Source organism: Polyodon spathula, chromosome 8, assembly GCF_017654505.1.
Source record: "Polyodon spathula isolate WHYD16114869_AA chromosome 8, ASM1765450v1, whole genome shotgun sequence".
Taxonomy (NCBI): Eukaryota; Metazoa; Chordata; class Actinopteri; order Acipenseriformes; family Polyodontidae; genus Polyodon; species Polyodon spathula.
In genome coordinates this window covers 25772395-25795292 of record NC_054541.1, presented here as the reverse complement: position 1 = coordinate 25795292, position 22898 = coordinate 25772395, and the positions used below count along the sequence as shown (strand labels likewise).

Sequence of the window (22898 nt, the reverse complement as noted above, 5' to 3'; positions counted from 1 at the left end):
TTTCCAGCATCTAGGTTTTGTCAACATAGCAGATATTGGTCAAGACAAGAGTTGGAATCACCTTTGAGAAAGCAAAGGAAATGGCTACAGAAGAGTACCAAACAAATATGGAAACCCAAAATGCACATTCAGAGCAATAATCAAGTAGCAAGTAACAAGTGGAAGCCCAAGGAAAATATTGGGTACAGCAGGTAGGAGAATTATCCAAGGATATATCAGGCATAATAGTGCACAAAAGAACTGTAGAAAGGCGCCTGAACACAGAAGAGTTGTGTGCACGCAGACCTCACTGCAAACCACTTTTAAAGCAAATTAATCAAACAAATCATCTACAATTTGCCAAAAAATATCAACAGGAATCATTCTTCAACAAAATCCTCTGGTCCAATAAGACTAAAACTTTTCCCCAGAAATGTTTAGAGAAAAAAAAAGGGGAAAGCCTTCAATGAAGAAAACCTTGTACTACAGTTAAACATGGAGGTGGTTCGATCACTGTATGGGGGTGTTTAGCAGTCCTGGGACTATCAGGACATTCTATAAAGTACAATGATGCCATCTGCTTGTAGGCTGATTGGCAGACAGTTTAGGAGTTTCTGGAGTTCTTGAAAACAAGAAGAAAAGTTCAGGAATGACATTCACATCCATACCAGGATACATATATAATATATATATATATATATATATATATATATATATATATATATATATATATATACATTTTTACATGGAAATGTACAATTTAACTATTATAATATTAAGTACAAAAATTTAAATGTATTATTAATATATAGAAATTGGTCGAATTTCATATATATAGCAATATATAATTATATGAAAAATATATGTAGTAAGAATTGTATCATATATGCCATAGTATTACCGGTTATATTGCACAATATGCGCACAATATGCAAACAATTTGTTGTATAATTCATCACCTGTTAGCATATGGCCAGTGCTTTGCGTTTTAAATGAGCTCAGATTTATCAAGTATTTAAACAAACAAAAAAAAAAAAATCCACGCATTGAACAAAATTCCAGAATAAAGTATAGACTATGTGTGCATCGCACTAAATGTATATTGTATGCAGCAACACCCGCAAACAGTGCAGCAAGGAAATTGGTATCTCACTGTGCGCTGCCTTCCGGGCTCTGATTTCCTGCTGGAGCAGCACGAATACACAGAGATACAGAACAGCGGTAGCAACTTCTGGGGCTCTGTTGGTAATAAGTTTATTTTCATGGACTAAATGATTGAAAACATCGGTCGTGGAACCAGAATATCAGACTGTCTACAAAATCGCCGTGTTTTTAAACGGGGTACCCTTGTCAAATCCTACAGTGAAATAACAATGGCACAGTGTATGTGGCCAGAGCCCCTGACAGCTCCACAGCTGAAGCGACTGGAGGATCATAAGTACAGCTCTTCGGGTCGATCAATGTTCGAGCCGCCGCTGCAGATCTACTGGAACTGGCTGGTTCAACAGATCCCCACCTGGGTAGCTCCCAATACCCTCACTATAATTGGACTTATTATTAATGTCACCACTACACTTATCCTAGTGTACTACTGTCCCTCTGCCAGAGAGGAGGTAAGAGTACAAAAAGTATATATTTTAAAAAATATATATGGGCAAAAGGGCACTACGCAGAGTAACTTAGTTCTGAATACATTTCAGAGATATTGCCGTGCCTCTACGCGTAGCTTACACAGTGATGCTGTTTTAAACAAATGTGAGAGATGTACGGTAGCTACAGATTTACTGATGTACTTTACAGTGTAGTGTTATCGTGATTTCTTTACCCGCTACCGTTTATTTACAATTTTCTGTTGTAAAAGTAGGCATAAGTTAAAAAGTAACTGCCATCAAAGCTTCACGTTCTCTGTACTGAATAATATCTTATCGACGCGTGTGGAGTAGCCTGATACCAGGCAGGGTTATAATTTAGTTTCCAAGCGTGGAACCAAAAAACACCCAATGTTTAGGTTACACGTGAATTAAAGGTCGTGATTTTATCAGTTCGTGTTTGATAATAATACAAATACATACAATCTATATATATATATATATATAATATATATATATATATATATATATATATATATATATATATATATATATATATATATATATATATATATATATTCAATTCAATCTGTGTGAAAAAAAAAAAAACAATAATGGGTGGTCAAAAATAGTAATGTTTGTTGTTCTAATATAACACAATTAAGCCTGTTTACAACGGTATTGTGGGTAGACTGGTTTCACAACAACAGGGCTGGGTATGCATGATCATTGAAGTCATGTGGTTCAGAATGATGTGGCATAGTTCAGCAAAAAGCCAAAGTAATGCAAAACTGAACTAGCTTTAAATTCTGTAGCTATAGTATGTGTGTATATCTATCTATCTATCTATCTATTTATCTATCTATCTATCTATCCATGAGCACTGATTAATCCACCTACTGGGACAATTATACAGACCAGTCTGGCTGCCCTGTATCTTCACAGCACAATGGGAGTAAAAGAAACAGGTTTAAGTAGATTTTGTTAAAGTCATGCTGCCATATTTTTTTAAATGTCTGCAAACTGATACAGCTGGCAGTGTTGGAGTGCATGCGATGTGACCTTTACACTGTACACAAGACAGCTTTACACACAGGTTGTTTTTATTGATTACAAAGGTTCTCCACTTGCACTGCTTATGAATGTGAGTATTTAGTGCATTTATAAACACAGATATGTTATTGGACTAGAATGCAATACATTTTTACCTAAAGTGACTAAATAGTTTTCTGAGTATTTTCCAACATTGAACTACTGTATAGTGTGTGTTTGAGCTGCAGTTAGAGTCCAGTAGTTCTAATACATGAACAGTCCAAGTCTGAATAATACATTTGGTTAATAAAGAGATTATAATGGATTACTGTACTTAATGGCCAAAGCATTAAGATCCAAATCAACAGGTCTGCAGAGATTTTATTCCAGCAGATTTGAGTTCTTACAATTAATCCAACAGACAGGCTAGCCTTTCCAATCTGGTATTGTTTCAGTGGGATCAATGATATTAAGGAACTTCTGGGGTTGCGAAATAGGCTTTGATGAAACAGTTAATCCTATCATTGCATAACAGAGCTAGTAGTATAAAAAGAGAGTTTCATCCCACTTTCCACAGTACTTAAATAACTTACTTTTACTTAAACACTTGAATGGCTCAAGTAATTGGTGTACAAGGTTGGTTCCTCGTAGTGCATGTATTCTTCGTTGGATTCCAGTGGTGTGATATATAAAGCACGCTTGCAGATTTTGTTTTGTGGGTTACTCCTGGCTCAAGAATGTAGCTGCATGAATTGATTATTCGGATCAAGCTCTCCACAGGTTAGGGCCATTGCTTGGAGGCATATACGACTCCTTAGACAAGTACATTTTGAATCCAGTTTGGACACCACTCAAGTCATACCCACCAGCCTTCTGGTTGGAAGATCACCCAAACATTTCGATCTACCGTCATGGTACTGCAGATCGACGCCACTGTATTTAGCAGTGCAGAAAAAGCAAAACGACGTCACCGCTGGTTTTGCAGAAAAGAGCATAGCTGTGCTTGACGAGCTCTTGATCGATTACGTACAGTACTTCCAAAAACATAAACAAAAACACAGCCTCCATGTTGTCACACAAAACCTCACGATCGGCATGTAATGTTGGCCCGAGTTCAGTGGTTTGTTTAAACAGGGAGTACACTCACTTCAGTAGTGAAAGCTATGTGTACAACCGTAGTGCCATTCGTAAATACGGTTATCAAGCTAACTGCAGTGTGTGTGTACGTAACCTTGGTGAGTGTTGGTGCTCATACTGTACATAGGTGTGGTTATACTGTGGTCTGTGCCACCATCCCCCCCCCCCCCCCCCCCCCCCCCAAAAAAAATGGTACAACCAAGATATATCTTTCAACACTGCAGGCCATACATGTTTAGGGAAGACAGTTGCACTCAGAATAACATATAACTCTTCTAATATTAAATAACTCCATCCAAAACAGCAGACCAGGAAGAAAACTACAGTAATATATTAATATGTAGTATATCTGTTCCTTTTTTTAAATTTATTTATTTTTGTAAAACTGTGCCACTGAATGACTCAGAGTCAATAAGCATATGGTAAGCTGTTTGCCAACTGTTGTCTTACAGCTAATCACCCATTTCTTAATTTGCTGTGCTGTGTTAAGCCTGGTCTTGACTGCCCAGCCCATGCAAGTTGTGTGAGTTCTACCTTTGTGCAGTAAAATGATGTATAGCCTACAGTATAACATTAACAAAGAAATACACTGTGTTATTCCCCCTATAAAACAAAGTAGTCTGCTTATTGATTATAATCAGACAGCACAAGCCATCTGTAAATGGTGCATACAAAAAAAAGAAATGTTGCCAATAAACTATATATGGTGTTTATTATTATAAAATGCCAAGCTGGCCTTTTTACCCTTTGAATCATTGAACAGCCTTGGCAACTTCTCACTTGGTGTACACACAATGTACTGTATGTTTCAGTATATGATCCTGCTAGCGGGTGTTAAATGGCAGATCTCGTCTTGGTTACTGTTTTCCATGGGTCCATTGGAAGACTGCATCAAGTTTAATATGTCCACTGTGATTCATCGTCACCAGCTGCTTTTGGCGAAAGTTGTTTTCTTCAGTATATGTTCCTAATATGGTGTTCAGTGGTTAGTTGTGTGGTGGGTCAATTATAATATTATTCTACAAAATTGAATGGTTAGACTGTTTCTGTCCAAGGATGTTGGCAACACAGCGACCACGTGGATTTAAAAGTTCATTCCTGATGTTACTCGACAGTGGTTAAAAATACACCAACATGTTTTAACATGTCGGTTTCTGAATCTAATAAGGCATTGCTGGATTGAGCTTTTTAAACTGTGTTTTAACACTTTTTTAAACCCGATCTGTTGAGAAGAGTAGCAAAATATATCTCCCAGACTTTTGCAGCGAGCCTGTACATGTGGCATCTAGTGACAAGTAGTCTAGGAGACTTGATACATATCCAGAATTGAATACAATACACTTAAATTGAATTATGTTTTTGATCACTTCATTCAGACAGCTACTGTAGATGATTGTGTATCTGAGACCACTGTCAATATGAGAGAGAGAGAGAGAGAGAGAGAGAGAACGGATGGTCTGACTGCATTGTACTGTAGGTGTATATTATGTCTTGTCAAGATTTAGGCTTATTTATGGGTTTGTCATTTTGCCCAGTTCCCTGCAGGTTTCTGTGCACTGAGTTATGTTGAAAAACAGGTTTCACGCATTCTCTACAGCATACATTTAGTTAGCCTTTCAAAAAATTTCCACTCTGGGTTGGGTACCAGCATACCGTATACTGTACATTACTGGACAGTAAGATACAGTTAGAAGTTCCTTAAGCTCGCAATTTGCTGTTGTATAGTCTATATGTAACCATACAGTATCATATCCAATGATCTTTTATAGCTTGTTTCCCAGACCGTAATTAGCCTTTATTTTGAATGATACAATACCTTATGTAAGAGAGTCCAAGATTACAGCTAATTGGGGTCTGTGAAACCACATACAGTTTTACAGTATCAAAAAATTCTACTTGAGTTTGTGACCTTGAAATACTGATTCACTTCCAAAATAGCGACCCTGTTGTTTCTTTCTAAAACAACCCTGTGACACTACTGATAAGCAGTCCAAAGAAGTGGATCATATGATTTTCTTGCCCAATATTTCAAGACTTCAAAAGTCTGCTGGACCATCTGTGCCTTTACATAAATTGGAGATCCTTGCAACCCTAAGGCGAGGCAGGACAAATCATGCACATGCTTACGCTTTGTGGAAGTAGTTGTCAGAATATATAATATTTCATATCTATGGTTGTCAGTAGGTAGATACAGAGTCTGCATCATAAGATGATGTACTCCCTAGCAATGCATGGACGCCATTCCACGGAGGGGAAATTAGGTTTTTGCCATAGTGTTATCGCTTCTATCGGAGAAACCTGTTTTTACCTTTCAAAACATTAAGAATGGCCTACAATTATGTGCTGTTTTTATTCTTTAAAAAATAGCATAAATATTAGGTTTTCTAAACATTTTTTTTAAATTCACAACTCATTTTTTGTTTTTTTTCAATCGTAGCGTACTGCATGTGAGTTGTATTGTATTATTTGTAGTTAAAATAATATAGGCTACTTATTGATTACTAAAAAAAGCTATACTAATAACGTGCATCATCTCACATTTTAAATATTGTAATAAACTTCACTGTGATCATGTGATTGTGGAGTTTTGCTTTTGTTGTCGTTGTTCTGATTTATATGGCTGTTGCACCATTAAAAGACGTAACTTACACTTGATCACACGTGTGCTTGCAAGAACAAGTGGTGTTTGTCGCTGTTGTTCCATAGTTAAGGAATATACAACATAAACGTTTTTTCCACTTATCACAAGTAAAACTGGACATGTACTGTGTCCCACATTTTATATTTTAAAACCTACATACTATATAAAAATCTATGTATGGGAAACTGAAGTCATGCAAAAGGATTATTGTAAAATTGTGGAACTTTGGATTTTTTTTTTGTAAAGACCTTGAAATAAAAAAAGATTGAATATCTCAAAACTGTGTGGAATACACATTGTATTGTATATATACACTGTTCTTCATCTGAACAATTTATTTATTTATTTAACCCAGCTTGTTATGCTACGTTCCCGCTAGCCGCTCGCCATGTCGTTACAAGCTAAAGGTTTTCTGTTGTGGCTCACTATTTTTCCCGAAGTTCGCCATGGTGGCTTTGAAAAATGTGCTTGTGTAAGACTGCCAGCACATTCAACGTGTGCTGGTAGATGAATCAATACAGACTGTTCATTTTTACCAGTGAAAGCTCTTTAGCTTGATCAGATAACATATGCATGCTGCAAACACTGTTTGGTGGGAGGACAGGCTCTTATTAGCGGACGGCGCTGCTTGTAAAAAAAAACAAAAGACAGGGCGGCACAGTGGTGTGGTGGTTAGCGCTGCTGTCTCGCAGCACCAGGGTAGTGGGTTCAAATCCAGCCTAGGGGTCTGTCTGTGTGGAGTTTGCATGTTCTCCCTGTGTTCATGTGGGTTTTCTACAGGTTCTCCAGTTTCCACTCACAGTCCAAAGACATGCTGTGGAGGCCAATTGGTCACTCTAAATTGCCGTGTGGGTGGGTGGTGCCCTGCAATGGACTAGGGTGCAGTCCCACCTTGCACCCTTTGTCTGCCAGGTTAGGCTCCAGCTCACTGCAACCCTCTAAAAGGATTAAGCAGTTAAGTCACCCATGTACACACAACACAAATATGACTGTGATACTAGTCACAGGGAGGTGAAGCAGTCATGGTCCTCTGGTCCCTAAAGGACATTTTCACATACAGCAAGCCAGAAACATGTAGCTTCAAGATCACAGCTAAGTTTTTTTTTTTTTTTTTTTTTTCAGTTGTTTGCTGTCTCTTTAAAATGTGCTAAAATATATTTTGGAAATAGTAACAGACGGTATTCATGCAGGTTAAACAAATACGTATAAATGAGAAAAAAAAAAAATGTGTAATGTGTTTAACATTATTTAATGCCGTGTCTTTGCTTAGGAGGGAGCAGTAGGACTATTAGGTGGTCAGTCGTGAATTCGTCTTGAGAATGTCAGTCATTGTGTACAACCTGATAATCATTTGCAATCTGAGTGAAGTATCCATTACGAAAATAAATATTTATACCTGTGAGCACTAGCAAGTTGCTGTTTCCCGCATTCCAAATACCTCCATGTTCTTAAAAGAATAATGTGATTGTGGGTGAGGGTAAGCTCGGACAGTCACCCCGTTACACATCACAACAGTAAGTCAAAATAGTCAATAGGTTTTTGTAATATTGTGAACTGTGCGAGTGGTGTGATGAATAAAACAATGTTCAAACAGTCTTTTCCCGAAAAATGTCTGTTTTTAGTGATAAAACAGAAAAGAACCTCCCTTCTACCAGCAATGGTATCGGGGTGGGGTGGGTGGGGTGGCTGGTTTGCAGACCAAAACAAAAACAATACGTTACTAATCCCCACTCCAAAGGTCCCGTGCACGAAAGTGTGCTCTAATCCACAGGGTGGTGCTCTGGTGGTGGGGCTGGCTCCGTGGCTGCAGCCGCTGATTCCGTACTCCTCCTCTGCAACAAAATCAAACAACGCGTAACAAAAAGAAACCGCAATCCTCCAGCCGGTGGTTACGTTCTCAGCGCAAGGCAGCGTACCGACGTAGCTGCTTCCCCTTTGTACCCATACACGCCTCCCTGCAAACAACCCGTCCCCATTGTTTCTCCAATAGAGGGCCGTCCCGCAGCTGCTTGCAATGGAGTCGTTCCGGGTACTTGCAACTACGCGCCCCTCCTAATATGGTTATCTTCCGGTTTCCACCTACCATCAAGGTAGTCTATCTAGGAGGCATCGTACCGCTGTCCTTACACGGCGTCCTTTCTGGTTGGGAGACTTGCAACATCGATTCTTTCTCTATCACAAATATACCATAAAATTGCTACTGTGCTGCATTTATATATATATATATATATATATATATATATATATATATATATATATATATATATATATATATATAAATAAAAGGAACATCTGCTACAAAAGGATTAATGTATCCTGGTAGCTCTTACATTCTGAGTGCAGGCTATCATTCCATAAAAAGAAAAAAAAGTCACATGTGAACGAGCAAATGCTCCTTAAAAACGCAAATGTGAACGGGGTTGCAGACCTAAATATGGGGCGGCACTGGGCTGGCCCAGTAGTGTGAACGGGGCCTGAGACAGAGGGTTGAGAGAAGCACGGTGTGCTGTTTTTGATTTAGTTTTCATTTCTTTGTTTAAACTTTTTTGTTTCTTTTAATTGTTTGTTAATAAAAGCTATTTTTGAACTGCAATCTCCTGCCTCTGCTGTTCTCTCTGCTAGCCATGACTGCAGCTCTTCCCTTCCACAGCACGTTTGCTTCTCTGTGGTTGCTCATGCTACCCACAAAAGCTGAACTGACCTAAATGGCTTATGGAGATTATGTAGCCATTTGTTAATTGGAAAACCCTTATATTCCATAAAGTGCTCGTTAAAAATGTATCCTTGTAAAGGTAATGCATGATAATCGATTTTTTTACAATCTACAAGAGCCCTCCAGCTGTGTTATGGTGCACCATTAAAAAAGGGTCCCTTCCTTTAACCTACTTTAATTGAATTAAGGTTAAAAAAAACTTGCCTGAAGCAAGCATGAATATATTGCAGGCAAAGCAGAATCAACATTTTTATTTTCTTTTTAGAAATAAATGCAATGTACCAAATTTGTGATTAATAAAATGCTCTGCATGTGGTTTACAACACACAATAGCACATGATGTTTAAATTGGCCTCCTTTACCATTTCAGGCGCCAGGATGGGCATTCCTGTTAAGCGCATTAGGTCTTTTCATCTACCAGTCCTTGGACGCAATCGATGGAAAGCAGGCTCGAAGAACAAACAGCAGCTCTCCACTTGGGGAGCTGTTTGATCACGGCTGTGATGCTGTCTCAACAGGTATTTCATTTCAGCACTTTCACGCCACAGGTGGTGATTCAGAAGATGAGGAATGTAATTCTCCAAAACAGTATACATGCTCAGTATGTTGTTGTTGGAAAACCTATGTATAGTTGGGTGGTATAATTTTGAAAACAAAAAGTGTGTGTGTATATATATATATATATATATATATATATATATATATATATATATATATATATATATATATATATATATGAGAATAGTAATTTTGCTAGTCTAGGTTAAAATCAATTCTTAGCTCCTTATCAGCTTTAGCAACACTATCACTGCCCTCATTTTGATTTTCTTACTTGATCTGTACACCTTAATTATGGATATACAGTTTTGTACAAACATAAATTTGAAACTGTTTCTTCCTGTTACATTATCACTCCCTGTGCAGAAGGTCACATGGTCTGACTGCTGCAAGACCATTGGAGATAAAGTGAGCTGCAGTACAGGGAGTGAATTTGTACCAGGAGGCAACTTTAATTCTCAGGTGTTGTCTTTGAAACCTCCATGAGGCAAATTGAGTAAAAGTAAAGAACCAAACAATATTCAACAGCAGAGAATAGGGACCAGTGATAATATTGCTTATGCATATAAGAGGTAAGATAGATTTTTTGATTTGCACTACTTTAAGTTGACCGACCACATTCTTGTAATCCTGTGTTGATTCAGCTGTGCTCTAACTCTGTATTTCTCTTTAAGTTGTTGTTGCTATAGGAACGTGTATAGCCGTGCACATGGGAACCGATTCGAACTGGATGTTCTTCTGTGGTTTTATTGGCATGTTCATGTTTTACTGCGCGCACTGGCAGACGTATGTTTCTGGAACACTGAGATTTGGATTGTAAGTAAACTTTCTTTATAAAGGGGTCAGTGGGTTCTGTACGTTCTGGTTGTTATTACTACATATTGCATCAGTGTTTATGTGTTCGTGCATTCAACCTTGGAAGTTGAAATACATATTAGGGATACAAAGTACAACACATTCTTTAAAATCCCATAGGTAACCCTTTTTGTCATGTGACATTTTTTATGCATTTCAGTACATTTGAGGTAATAACTACCAGTATGTGTAAAGACTTCTGTTTATCTCAGTCTATGGCCTGACTACAGCTAGACCATTGGATCCTATTATTTATTTTAACATTGGCAGCATTTAGTCCAATCACTGTTTTACTTAATTTAAGTGGGGCACTTTATATTTTTTAAGAAACTCAATTATTCATTAAAATATAAGCTTGATTTAGCCACTTAGACACTCCTAGTACAGTGCCTATAGTAAGTATTCAACCTCCTTGGACATTTTCACAGTTTGTTGTGTTACAACCTGAAATTGATGCATTTAAATTGTATTTTTTTTCTTTTGATTTACACAACCTACTCAACACTTTGAAGAGGCAAGATAATTTTTATTGTGAAACAACAGTTAATGAAAAATAAAAAAAAAAACTGAAATGTATTGGTTAGATAAGTATTCACCTTTCTGAGTCAGTACTTGATAGAACCACCTTTGGCAGCAATTACAGCTGTGAGTCTTTTGCGGTAAGTCTACCAGATTTGCACATCTGGATCCTGGAATATTCATCCATTGGTAAAATTGTTCAAGCTCTGTCAAGTTGGATGGGGATCATTGGGGGATAGCAATCTTTAAGTCTTGCCACAGATTATCAATCAGTTTCAAGTCCGGGCTTTGACCGGGCCACTCTAGGACATTCACTTTCTTGTTTTTAGGCCACTCCAGTGTCGCTTTGGCTGTGTGCTTGGGGTCATTGTCCTGCTGAAAGGTGAATCTCCGAACCAGGTTTCCCCTTAAGGTTTTGCCTATTTTTAGCAGAAATGGCTTCTTTACCACTCTTCCATACAGGCCAGGTTTGTGGAGTACCTCAGCTATTGCCTGCACATGGACAGTTCCTCCCTTCTCAGCCATAGAACGCTGTAGGTCTTTCGAAGTTGTCATTGGACTCTTGGTGGCTTCTCTGACCAATGCCCTTCTTACTTGGCTGGGTGGTGCCATATACCTTCCACTTCTTAATGATCGACTTGACTTCGCTCCAAGGGATATTCAGTGCCTTTAAAATCTTTTTATACCCCTCCCCTGATCTGTACCTTTCCACAACTTTATCCTGGAGTTGCTTTGAAAGCTCCTTGGTCTTCAGGGTAGTATCTTTGCTTTGAATGCACTACCCAACTGTGGGACCTTACAGAGACAAGTGTATTTAATCTGAAATCATGTGAATCACTTTTATTGCACACAGATGGACTCCATTTAACTTAATGTCTGATTTCTTCAGGGAATTGGTTGCACCTGAGCTTATTTAGGAGTGTCATAGCAAAGGGGGTGAATACTTATCTAATGAAGACTTTTTAGGTTTTTATTTTTTATTTATTTCTCCCCCCCATTTTTTTCACACATTCAAAGTGTTGAGAAGGTTGTGTAAATCAAAGGAAACAAAATCACATTTAAATGCATCAAGATTTCAGGCCGTAACACAACAAACTGAAAACGTCCAAGGGGGGTGAATACTTCCTATAGGCACTGTATTTAAAACCCTGACTTAGCTGCACATGCCGTGGAACCAAAATGAAAGTGTCTGTAGTCTGTTCTAATATGTGCATTATTATCCTTTGTTTGTGTGTGTGCCTTGGCACAAAGAGTGGGAAAAACTGTGTATTGGTTACACTAATGCAGTGTAATCCTCAGTCATGGGAATCCTGTATTTATAAAATGTATTTATTGTGAAACTGGCTGCAAACAAAATGGCAAGTGAACGTTTTTTTAACACAAGACACAAAAGCTTGTCACCTGGTGGACTTGAAGAACATTAACACATCAGAAGTTTTATTTCGGCTAAGCTACATGACAATTCAAGCAGGGGGTGACAGTTGTCTGTTCTCCTTCTGCACTGGATTGAATGTCATAGAGAAGTCATCCATGCTGTCTTGCTGTGCTGCTGCTGTCACTGCTGTCTGTTGTACCCTTGTCCACACAGCCCCAAGGGCATTCTCTTTCAATGAAAATTTCGTGCAACGCTTTATTAAGTAATGTGTAGCATAATGAGCAGCCAGCGTTTGCCTCTGCTTGCCAAGAGGTGTCATTGCTCCAATTATTATTTTTTAATCTGGAATGCATAAAATGTATCTTGAGAAAGAAGTAGATTCTGTTTGACCTTTTTTATTTCTGTTTCTGTTTGGATGTATGCGGCCCTTTTCCATTCCACCGTCAAAGATAAAACCAAGAGATCAAAATGTAATTATCTCATTCAGCTGAAACAGGGGTAGGGTGCATGGTAATGTCTGAAGTAGCTTTTGAAGTTGTGTTAAAGGTATTTTGAAAGTCAACTGCAATCCGATTTGTGGAGCTCTTTTTTCTTTTTTTTTTTTGTAGCGGCTGAGAATACATAGACAGTGAATGTCAGAAGTCTGTTTAAATTACATTATTACTGTAGATGTCTGACAGTACAGTGCATGTACTGAGGAATGATGGGATTGATGTGGTGCTGCTGATTTGGGTGTGAATGCTTATCTCTGCTTTCCTTGGTTTTCAGAATTGATGTGACAGAAGTCCAGGTCTCCATTACAATCATCTATTTGATGACAGCCTTTGGAGGAACCAGCTTGTGGGATTACAGGGTAATAAAGTATTGCATACTTCCAATAGGCGTATTTTAACCTGCAGTTGCTAACAAAATATTATAAAGTTAAAATTAGCATTTGTGGACTTTAAATGGTTGCAGTCAACAAAATAATTTTCACTTTCATTCGCTATATAGGTCTTAAATGTGCAGTTTGAAAAGAAAACAAAATATAGCAAAATATTTATTTTCATCTGGTACCACACTGGGTTAAAGAAAGAAAGCAGTTTGCTTGTTTTGCCTTCCAGAAAGTTTGTTACTGATTTTACTTTCTAGGTCATTTCACCCCAGCAGATCAAAGCATCTTACTGTATGCAAATCATGTCAATCATTGGGGGAAGCATCTGGTTGGTTACTGACCGGCAATTGGGATGAGGACAAAGCAGGTGAAATGATCAAGAAACTGCAATAAAATCTAAAAGAAAGGCTTACAAACAGATTTCTTTATCTTTAAAAATGAAAAACAATGTTTGTTAAAATGTGTTTTAATTGGGGGGTCCCACAGTGCGCTCACCTGGTAGAAGCGCAGCCACGTGATGTGCAGGGTGAATCATACAGCCCAGGTCCCTGACCTGGCTGTGCAAAGTAGGCTGATCTTTGCTGGGGACTCTGAAGGGAGCATCGCATTGGCTCTGGCGCTCATGTGAGTTAAGGAGGCAAAACCAGCAGGGACTGTTTCCTCGCTGGCCAGGTGCCCAGTGAGCTCGGAAACGGACACCTGCATGGCTGGCCTTTGTCCTCCAGAGGTCGGTAGCTTGCAGACATCCACTCTGTAATTCCTGGGTGAAAACGGAAGCTGACTTGGTTATGGGGAAATGTTTCATGTGGATGCCAAAATATGTTCAATCATCTCACTGTTGTGACAGGAGTTAGCTAGGTAAAGCTGTCAGTCTTTGATTTGCTGTATCAATTCAATTTTAAACGTGCTTACAGTAGAACAGTGGCATCCACACAGGGCTATTGTACGGTAGAGGAACACTTGTGCAAAGCCACGGGCCGGAATGGTTGTTTGAGTCTTTCATTATTATTTCTAGTATTGTACTAGGTAAGCACTTGCTTCAGTTTTCAAGTCTTTGTTTATTTTTTCTTGTGTCTATCAATGTAACACATTAGAAATACAGCACTGTACAGTGTGCTCTACACTGTTACACTTTTTTTTTTAATTAGGTAGAAGGGGAGGAGTGTTCAAAGACAAATATTTCAATAAGAGCTTTTGTTTCACTTTTACACTGCTGCCCAAGGAAGCTTGAATAAACTGCTACTGAGATGACTAAAAGGTAAATATCTTCATGATACTGGGTCTGCCATGGACATGAGGCATTACATGGGCTGTTACACTGGCTTCGGAATCATTCAGCTGTGCATGTGTGGCTCTTCAATAAGAATGTTTACACTGATAAATAATCCAATGTCCTCTGCGTTGTTGTTTTTCCTTAAAGCTTCCAGTACTAGGATGGAAACTCCAAACCTTTCCACTACTTGGTATAATAGGCGGAGCGCTGTTTTCCTGTTCCAATTACTTCCAAGTCATTTTAAGTGGAGGTGTAGGCAAGAATGGGTCCTCAGTAGCAGTAAGTCGTATTTAAAATGTTTACACAATTAACTTTTTTGTTGGTTAACAATGCACAAAAACTGAAACCGTTGTTTATATGGTGTTCACATCTGCCATGTTGTAATCCTAGTTTCTTACACAACACCCTATTGGTAAAACTTATTGGCGTATATCATTTAGTAAAAGGTAAAGGGCTCCATTTTAATAATTTTATATATATATATATATATATATATATATATATATATATATATATATATATATATATATATATATACACACACACTGTATTACTTTGAATTAACGCCTCTCTCAGATATCAGCTTTTTAATAGAAGCTGCCCTTGAATAAACGCTGCTCTCAATAAAGAAATGTAAAGGTGTTTTTTGTTCTACCACTGCTCAAAAAAAACCCTGCTATGTACATGTGACGCCCAAGAAGAGACTGCAGCCTCAATCCACCATGTAATACAAACTAATGTACACACACCTTAAGCACATTTTGTTTTATGGTACAGTGCAGACAGACAACCCAAGATTAACTGCTTGCAGAACAGCAGTACTTTGCGTCCTTTTTATTTTTTCTTTCCCCAGCAGAATTCAATGTCAACACAGCAGGGGATAAAACAAGGGCTGTCTGTTTACCTAGTCCTCAGCTTGGATGGTGAAAACTTAAACTCGGAGGAACTTGGAGCTTTGCCGGTCACTCTAAGCGCGATTCGCAAGCTGCCCAAAGATATCTTCTTGTAGGGGGTTTAGTTGTTTTGTTTTTTATTCAATTGGAATTTTAGTCCATCCTGTAGAATATATATTTAAAAAAACTTGTTTACTAATTATGAGAATGTTTAGTTTCAGTTTCTCTTACAGAGAAATTACAAACAAGCAGGTAGAAAAAAAAAAATAACTGAGTAGGATATATTTTAAGTTTAACAGAAATCAAACCAATATTCAGAGGTAATATTTTTCATTAGAAAACAACTGCATCATACTCAACTACTTTTCTCTTTCGTCGTCTTGTCCCGTCCCATAGCAACCAATGCACGCTCCTGATTCGCTGGTAAAGTACTCCCCTGACCTCCCAACTCCCACCTAATAGGCTATCATTAGCTGTCGGTAAATATACTATATTCAAGCCCCCAAAACATTCGAGTATAGTGCTGAAGATCGGAGGCTCTCACAACGCCACTTCTAAAATGCCTTAAATCATGTAATAAAATATTCCAGCGTTTGTAAAGCATAATATTATTAATAAAGCGTGCCCTTGTATAAGGGCCCCAGTCATTTTGATAAATTTAAAATAAATGCTGCAGTGCCAAATTGAAGTAATATTGTGTGTGTGTGTGTGTGTGTGTGTGTGTACACACACACACACACACACACACACACCAGTGACTCTCAAAAGTATTCACCCCCCCTTGGACTTTTCTACATTTTATTGTGTTACAACATGGAATCAAAATGGATTTAATTAGGAGTTTTTGCCACTGATCAACACAAAAAAAGTTTTCCAGGCCCTGACGCAGCGAAGCATCCCCATAACATGATGCTGCCACCACCATGCTTCACGGTAGGGATGGTGTTCTCAGGATGATGTACGGTGTTAGGCTTCCGCCAAACATAGCGCTTAGTGTTGAGGCCAAAAAGCTCTATTTTGGTCTCATCAGACTATAGAATCTTCTTCCACTTGGTCTCAGGGTCTCCCACATGCTTTCTGGCCAACTCTAGCCGAGATTTGATGTGAGTTTTTTTTTCAACAGTGGCTTTCTTTTTGCCACTGTCCCATAAAGGTCAGTTTTGTGAAGCACCCAGGCTAATGCTGCCGTATGCAGTGTCTCCCAGCTCAGCCGTGGAAGACTGTAACTCCTTTAGAGTTGCCCTAGGGCTGTTGGTGGCCCCCCTGACTAGTGCCCTTCTCGCCGGGATACTCTGTTTTTGAGGACAGCCTGTTCTAGACAGAGTCACAGTTGTGCCATAGTCTCTCCATTTCTTGATAATGGACTTTTCTGTGCTCTGGGGGATATTCAGTGCCTTTGAAATGTTCTTATATCCTACTCTTGATTGGTTCTTTTGAAGAACCTTATTCCGGATTTGCTTTGAATGTTCCTTCATCTTCATGGTGTAGTTTTTTTAGGAAATGTACTAACCAACTGTGGGACCTCCCAGAGACAAGTATATTTAACCTGAAACCTTGTGAAACACCTTAATTGCACACAGGTGGATTCCATTCAACTAGATGTGACTTCTAAAGACAATTGGTTGCACCAGAGCTTATTTAGTTGTGTCATAGCAAAGTGGGCGAATACTTATGCATTCAATTATTTTCTGTTTTGTATTGGTAATTTATTTATAAGAATTTGAAGATTTTATTTTTCACTTTGACATTATGGACTTTTTTATGTTGATCAGTGGCAAAAACTCGTAATTGAAATCCATTTTGATTCCATGTTGTAACATATTAAAATATGGAAAAGTCCACAGGGGGTGAATACCTTTGATAGCCACTGTGTGTGTGTGTGTGTGTGTCTATATATATATATATATATATATATATATATATATATATATATATATATATATATATATATATATATATATATATACAGTGGCTTGCAAAAGTATTCAGACCCCTGACCAATTCTCTCATATTACTGAATTACAAATGGTACATTGAAATTTTGTTTTGTTTGATATTTTATTTTTAAACACTGAAACTCGGAATCAATTATTGTAAGGTGACATTGGATTTATGTTGGGAAATATTTTGAAGAAAAATAAAAAAAAACTGAAATATCTTGCTTGCATAAGTATTCAACCCCTGTGCTGTGGAAGCTCCCAGTTTGCACCGATGAAAGAAATTGCCCTAACGAGGACACAATTACCAAACCATTGGCCTCCACCTGTGAATCATTAAAGTTGCTGTCATATTTTCTGGATAAAAACCCCACTGTTGAAGGATCATTGGTAAGGCTGTGAATCTGATGGAAAATGAAGACCAAAGAGCATTCTACAGAAGTTAGAGATAAAGTAATACAAATGCAAGATTAGGAAAAGGGTACAAAATAATATTTGGATAACAGTTGGATCAATAATCAGGAAGTGGAAGCTGCATCACACCACCCAGGCACTGCAAAGAAAAGGCTGTCCCTCAAAACTCAGCGCTCAAACAAGAAGGAGACTTGTGAGAGAAGCCACAGAGAGGCCAACAATCACTTTGAAGGAGCTACAGAGTTCAGTGGCTGGGAGTGGAGTAACGGTGCACCAGTCAACCATATCAAGAGCTCTGCATAACACTGGCCTCTATGGGAGGGTGGCAAGAAAGAAGCCGTTACTCAAAGTACCATCTGAAAGCACGTCTGGAGTTTGCCAGAAAGCATGAGAGTGACCCAGCTGCGATGTGGGAAAAGGTTTTGTGGTCAGATGAGACCAAGATAGAGCTTTTTGGCCAAAACTCAAAGCACTATGTGTGGCGCAATCCTAACACTGCCCATGTCTCTACAGTGAAGTAAGGTGGTGGCAGCATCATGGTATGCTTCTCATCAGCAGGGACTGGGCATCTTGTTACAATTGAAGGAAGAATGGATAGAGCAAAATACAGGAAAATACTGCAAGAGAATCTGCTTCAGTCCGCTAAAAAACTGAAGCTTGGGAGGAAATTCACCTTTCAGCAGGACAATGGTCCCAAGCACAAGGCCAAAGCAACATTGGAGTGGCTCAAGAACAAAAAGGTGAATGTCCTACAGTGGCCCAGTCAAAGTCCTGATCTCAATCAGATTGAGAATCTGTGGCACTATTTGAAAATTGAGGTCCAAAAGCGTTGTCCAACCAACCTGAACAACCTGGAGCAAATCTGCCAGAAGAATGGGCCAAAATCACTCCAACACTGTGTGCAAAGCTGGTACATACTTACGCCAAAAGACTTAAAGCTGTTATTGCAGCGAAAGGTGGCTCTACCAAATATTAATGTGTGGGGGTTGAGTACTTATGCAAGCAAGATATTTCAGTTTTTTATTTTTCTTAAAAATATTTCCCAACATAAAACCAATGTCACCTTACAATAATTGATTTTGAGTTTAAGTGTTTTAAACAAAATATCGAACAGAACGAAATTTCAATGTACCATTTGTAATCCAGTAATATGAGAGAATTGGTCGGGGGTCTGAATACTTGTGCAAGGCTGTGTGTGTGTGTGTGTGTGTGTGTGTGTGTGTGTGTGTGTGTGTGTGTGTGTGTGTGTGTGTGTGTGTGTGTGTGTGTGTGTGTGTGTGTGTGTGTGTGTGTGTGTGTGTGTGTGTGTGTGTGTGTGTGTGTGTGAGTGTGAGTGTGAGTGTGAGTGATTAGGCTTACATTTTATTACCCTCCAAAATGAACCTTTTTTGTATTTAAAAAAAAAAAAAAAACAGATACAATAAACATGGTCATTTCCAGATACAATGATTGGATTTCCTGCATCTGTCTTCCCCATATTCCAAACTCTAATCAAGTATGTGTGGACATCATTGACAGCATACTTCTTCATGTAGCATATCACTGTGCTTTATTTTATAATTTTACCTCTAGAAATCAACTTAAGAGACTAACTTGCACAGGTAGATGTTTGATATTCATAACGGCAGACCTTGGTGATATTTAGATCAATTGAACGTTTTACCTGTTCTTGCTTATTTTATGTATTTATTTTTGTGTTTTATTATTTATTTTGTCACACAGGACACTAGTGTACTTTCCCCAGGCACTCACATAGGTCTTATCTTAACATTGGCTGTCATGATCTTCAAGAAGTCTTCCAGCCAGCTTTTTGAAAACCACTCCTGCCTGTACATCTTAACGTTTGGATGTGTGTTTGCCAAGATTGCCAATAAACTTGTTGTAAGTTTTTTTTTTTTTTTTTTTTTTTTTTTTGTATACACGTCTCTTTTTATTGTGCGAGTGTCGTTATAAGAAAGAATTAATCACATGGTAGTTAAGTGGTATTTCTGCAAGTATGCTTATGTAAGAATATTAAATAGATTACTTTTAACGTTATTTCTCGCAACTGGTGTCCAGTTAACCCTATGGGACAATTGAACATTTCCAAGGATATACAAACATTTCAATTTTACGGTCTGCAGTACAGTATCTGGACTGGTTTGTGTAGGATGGAATCTAAGAAACATGATCTTGCATGCGATTAGGGTACAGGTCCTACTGTTATTTATTTGTTTATTTTTAAATGTGCTACCTACCTAGCAGGTAAAATGTCTATCATATTGAAAGAAGTACACATACAGTGTCACTTACAATGACAAGATTGAAATATTTCAACTTTATCAAAACAAGCTCTGCTTTCATATATGTTTAACACCTTTTTTTTTTTGTTTTTCAAAATGTTCAAAGCATTGGAATTCAATTACATTACTTACTGTTACTGTAATATATTCAATTGAAAAGTCATGTTTCGTGTTCTCTCTGTGAGTAACAGCAGAGACCTTCAGCATCACATCCCAATCTAACACTGGCAGGGGTCCAAGGAGTAAGATTGGAGCTGAATGGTGAATTTTGTTTTCATTTGCCAGTCAGGAAAGATCAAACATTTGAGTTTAGTTTTGACCTAGTGACACCAGTCTTGCACTGCCAGCCTATGTAAGTATTGAATACACAAATTCTTAGAAAGGAATTATGGTCAACTTTAGTACAAGTTAAGCACATAGTTTACAGCAGGTTTTGGGGCCTAGAATGTTAGACCCCTTGCAGGAATATTTCTGTAATACTGTATTCTGTATTTCTTTATATATTAGGTGGCACATATGTCAAAAAGTGAGCTGCTTCTACAGGATACAGCATTCATTGGACCAGGGCTGCTGTTTTTGAACCAGTACTTCAACAGTTTTATTGATGAATACTTTGTTCTTTGGATAGCAATGGTAATTATATATATATATATATATAATAGATATATAATATATATTATATCATATATATATATATATATATATATATATATATTATTTTTTTTGTATTCTATACTGCACCAAACATGTACCCTCCCTAGTCCAGACTGTATACCAATTTATGTATTTTATAATTTTGTCCCTCTTTTTTTTCTTTTTTTAGTAAGTTTAATAGCAACTGTTTGATTTGAAATAGAATGGAAGCTCCTTCTCTCACCTTTTCAATCCTGTATTTGTTTCATCTAGCTCCTCTCTCTGGTTGATCTGGTGAGATACTGCAGTGGCGTATGCATACAAATTGCATCACATCTTCAGATTCAAGTCTTCAGAATCACGCCTCAAGTTTCTGAACAGGTTCAAATCCACCATGACTGACTAATAGCCCAAAAGGAGGAGGGGGTTATTTCCCAGGAACCCCTTTTAAATACAGCAGGCCCAGATCTCCAAAATGAAAATCTAATACATTTTGACACAGTAATCAGTATTAAATAAATGCAATAATAATGTATCATACTTCTATTTTCATTGGACTGACAAAAAATAAATTCTACAAATGGTTTTCTATCATATCTGAAACAGAAGCCAAGTGAAAGGTACCTTTCTGACTGAAATATTTTGTAATTTATGTTTATTTAATACTGGCTCTTAATTGAATGTATCATTGTTTCAATATACATTTAAATCAGGCCAAATTAACAAATAAATAGAATCATGGTATACAACTATCTTCTTTGAAGATTGATTTAAACCTATGGAAGCTATTTCGATTAAGGGGATTCACACACTAAGCAATAAGCATCTTAAGGACTGCTAGCACAAAAGGTTTTTTTTTTTTTTTTTTTTTTTTTTTTTAAACCTCCTCCTGGTGGGCATATTATACAGCAAGTTAAAAAATGATTGAATATGTAATTGTTATGTTAACAGCCTTAAACTGCATTTCTTTTCTATTTTATATATATAAATAATTTGTATGGATGAAGGCACGAAAGACTAATTATTCACTGTAAAAATTTTTTTTTTTGTTACAATCTTAATGTCACGTCTAATGTCAAGTTGTTGTTGTTATTATAATAATTATAATATTATTATTATTATTATTATTATTATTATTATTATTATTATTATACATATTAGGTGATTATAACAATGCTTTATATCAATGCATGTGTTGTAATTCATTTCTAGGATCAGTAATTTAGTTAAGGTAGACATTTGTCAACTATAACTGATGTTCTGATTCGTGAATGTGTGACTTTGTCGCGTCTAAGGCAAGTATGCTTCATAAGCAAGATATCAAGCATCTTGTTGCTTAAAGCAACATCTAAGAGCCTTTATGGGCTTTTTAATGAGAAAAAAATGGTTCAAGCACTAATTTAAAAAGGGACTGATCGTTTTACAATCCATGTAGAGAATGTTTAAAAGAAGAAAAAAAAAAACAGGTGGTAAAAATCTGTTCTGAATAAACTGAAGTATTATAGCAAAGTGCCGTTGCAGTAGTCTGTTTTGGTTTTGTAATTTATTCACACCAGGGTAAACCAGTAGTTAATGTTAATGTAAAGCTGAATTCACTTTTTTCCAAGCTTGCATTGTACATTTCTAGCCGTATAACTTTGTAATGATGTGTTTTACGTAGATAGTCTTTTAGACCAGCGGTGATACTACAACTGTTGAATGTAAATGGTCCGTAATTACAAATCCATTTATCTATTATTATTAGGGTCTGTCTATTTCCATGTCCATATCAATATGTGTTTGTTTAAACTCTGTGTTAAGTCCCTTTATTAGTGGAGTAACATAACAAAACACCTCTAACAATTAGAGTAATATAAGCAAAAGTTGAAATAACACCATTAACATTTTAACTATATTATATTGCTTAGGATGAAGGTTTTTCGATTGCTGTGACCCCCTCAGAATAACATGGACAGAAGAGATTTTCCGCTGTTGCTGCAATGAAGACATGGAAAAAACTTAACGACTCAGTTACAGTACAGTATCGGGGATGACAGATCAAATGCACATTATGCACATTTTTTACATGAAAAAGATCAAAGACATGGTTTCTCTTGTGAGAAACCATGAGCTCTCAAATTAAATAGTTTAAATATGTTTTGTTCTATTTTTTTCAGCAATTATTGATTTTAAAGTTTTTTGTAAATATATGTTT

The 22898-nt window shown here is 37.4% G+C and overlaps 1 protein-coding gene across 1 annotated transcript; it reads left to right on the top strand.

The window, feature by feature from the left end:
- Positions 1 to 1137: 1137 nt before the first annotated feature.
- LOC121319670 (cholinephosphotransferase 1-like) lies at positions 1138 to 22891 on the top strand. The gene is made up of 9 exons (XM_041257332.1): positions 1138 to 1592; positions 9462 to 9609; positions 10324 to 10465; positions 13167 to 13251; positions 14693 to 14824; positions 19512 to 19670; positions 20579 to 20704; positions 20978 to 21085; positions 22612 to 22891. Exons 1-9 carry the CDS (start codon positions 1251 to 1253, stop codon positions 22648 to 22650), a joined length of 1281 nt encoding a protein of 426 aa, XP_041113266.1. The 5' UTR covers positions 1138 to 1250; the 3' UTR covers positions 22651 to 22891.
- The last annotated feature ends 7 nt before the right edge of the window (positions 22892 to 22898 follow it).

What these genes read in the sequence shown, in the direction of transcription:
- LOC121319670 (XM_041257332.1), top strand. Translation starts at nt 1,251, where the DNA reads ATGATTGAAAACATCGGTCGTGGAACCAGAATATCAGACTGTCTACAA. An exon ending in TTGTTCTTTGGATAGCAATG is followed by an intron (nt 20,705 to 20,977) that starts GTAATTATATAT and finishes TGTTTCATCTAG; the next exon opens with CTCCTCTCTCTGGTTGATCT. An exon ending in CGCCTCAAGTTTCTGAACAG is followed by an intron (nt 21,086 to 22,611) that starts GTTCAAATCCAC and finishes TATATTGCTTAG; the next exon opens with GATGAAGGTTTTTCGATTGC.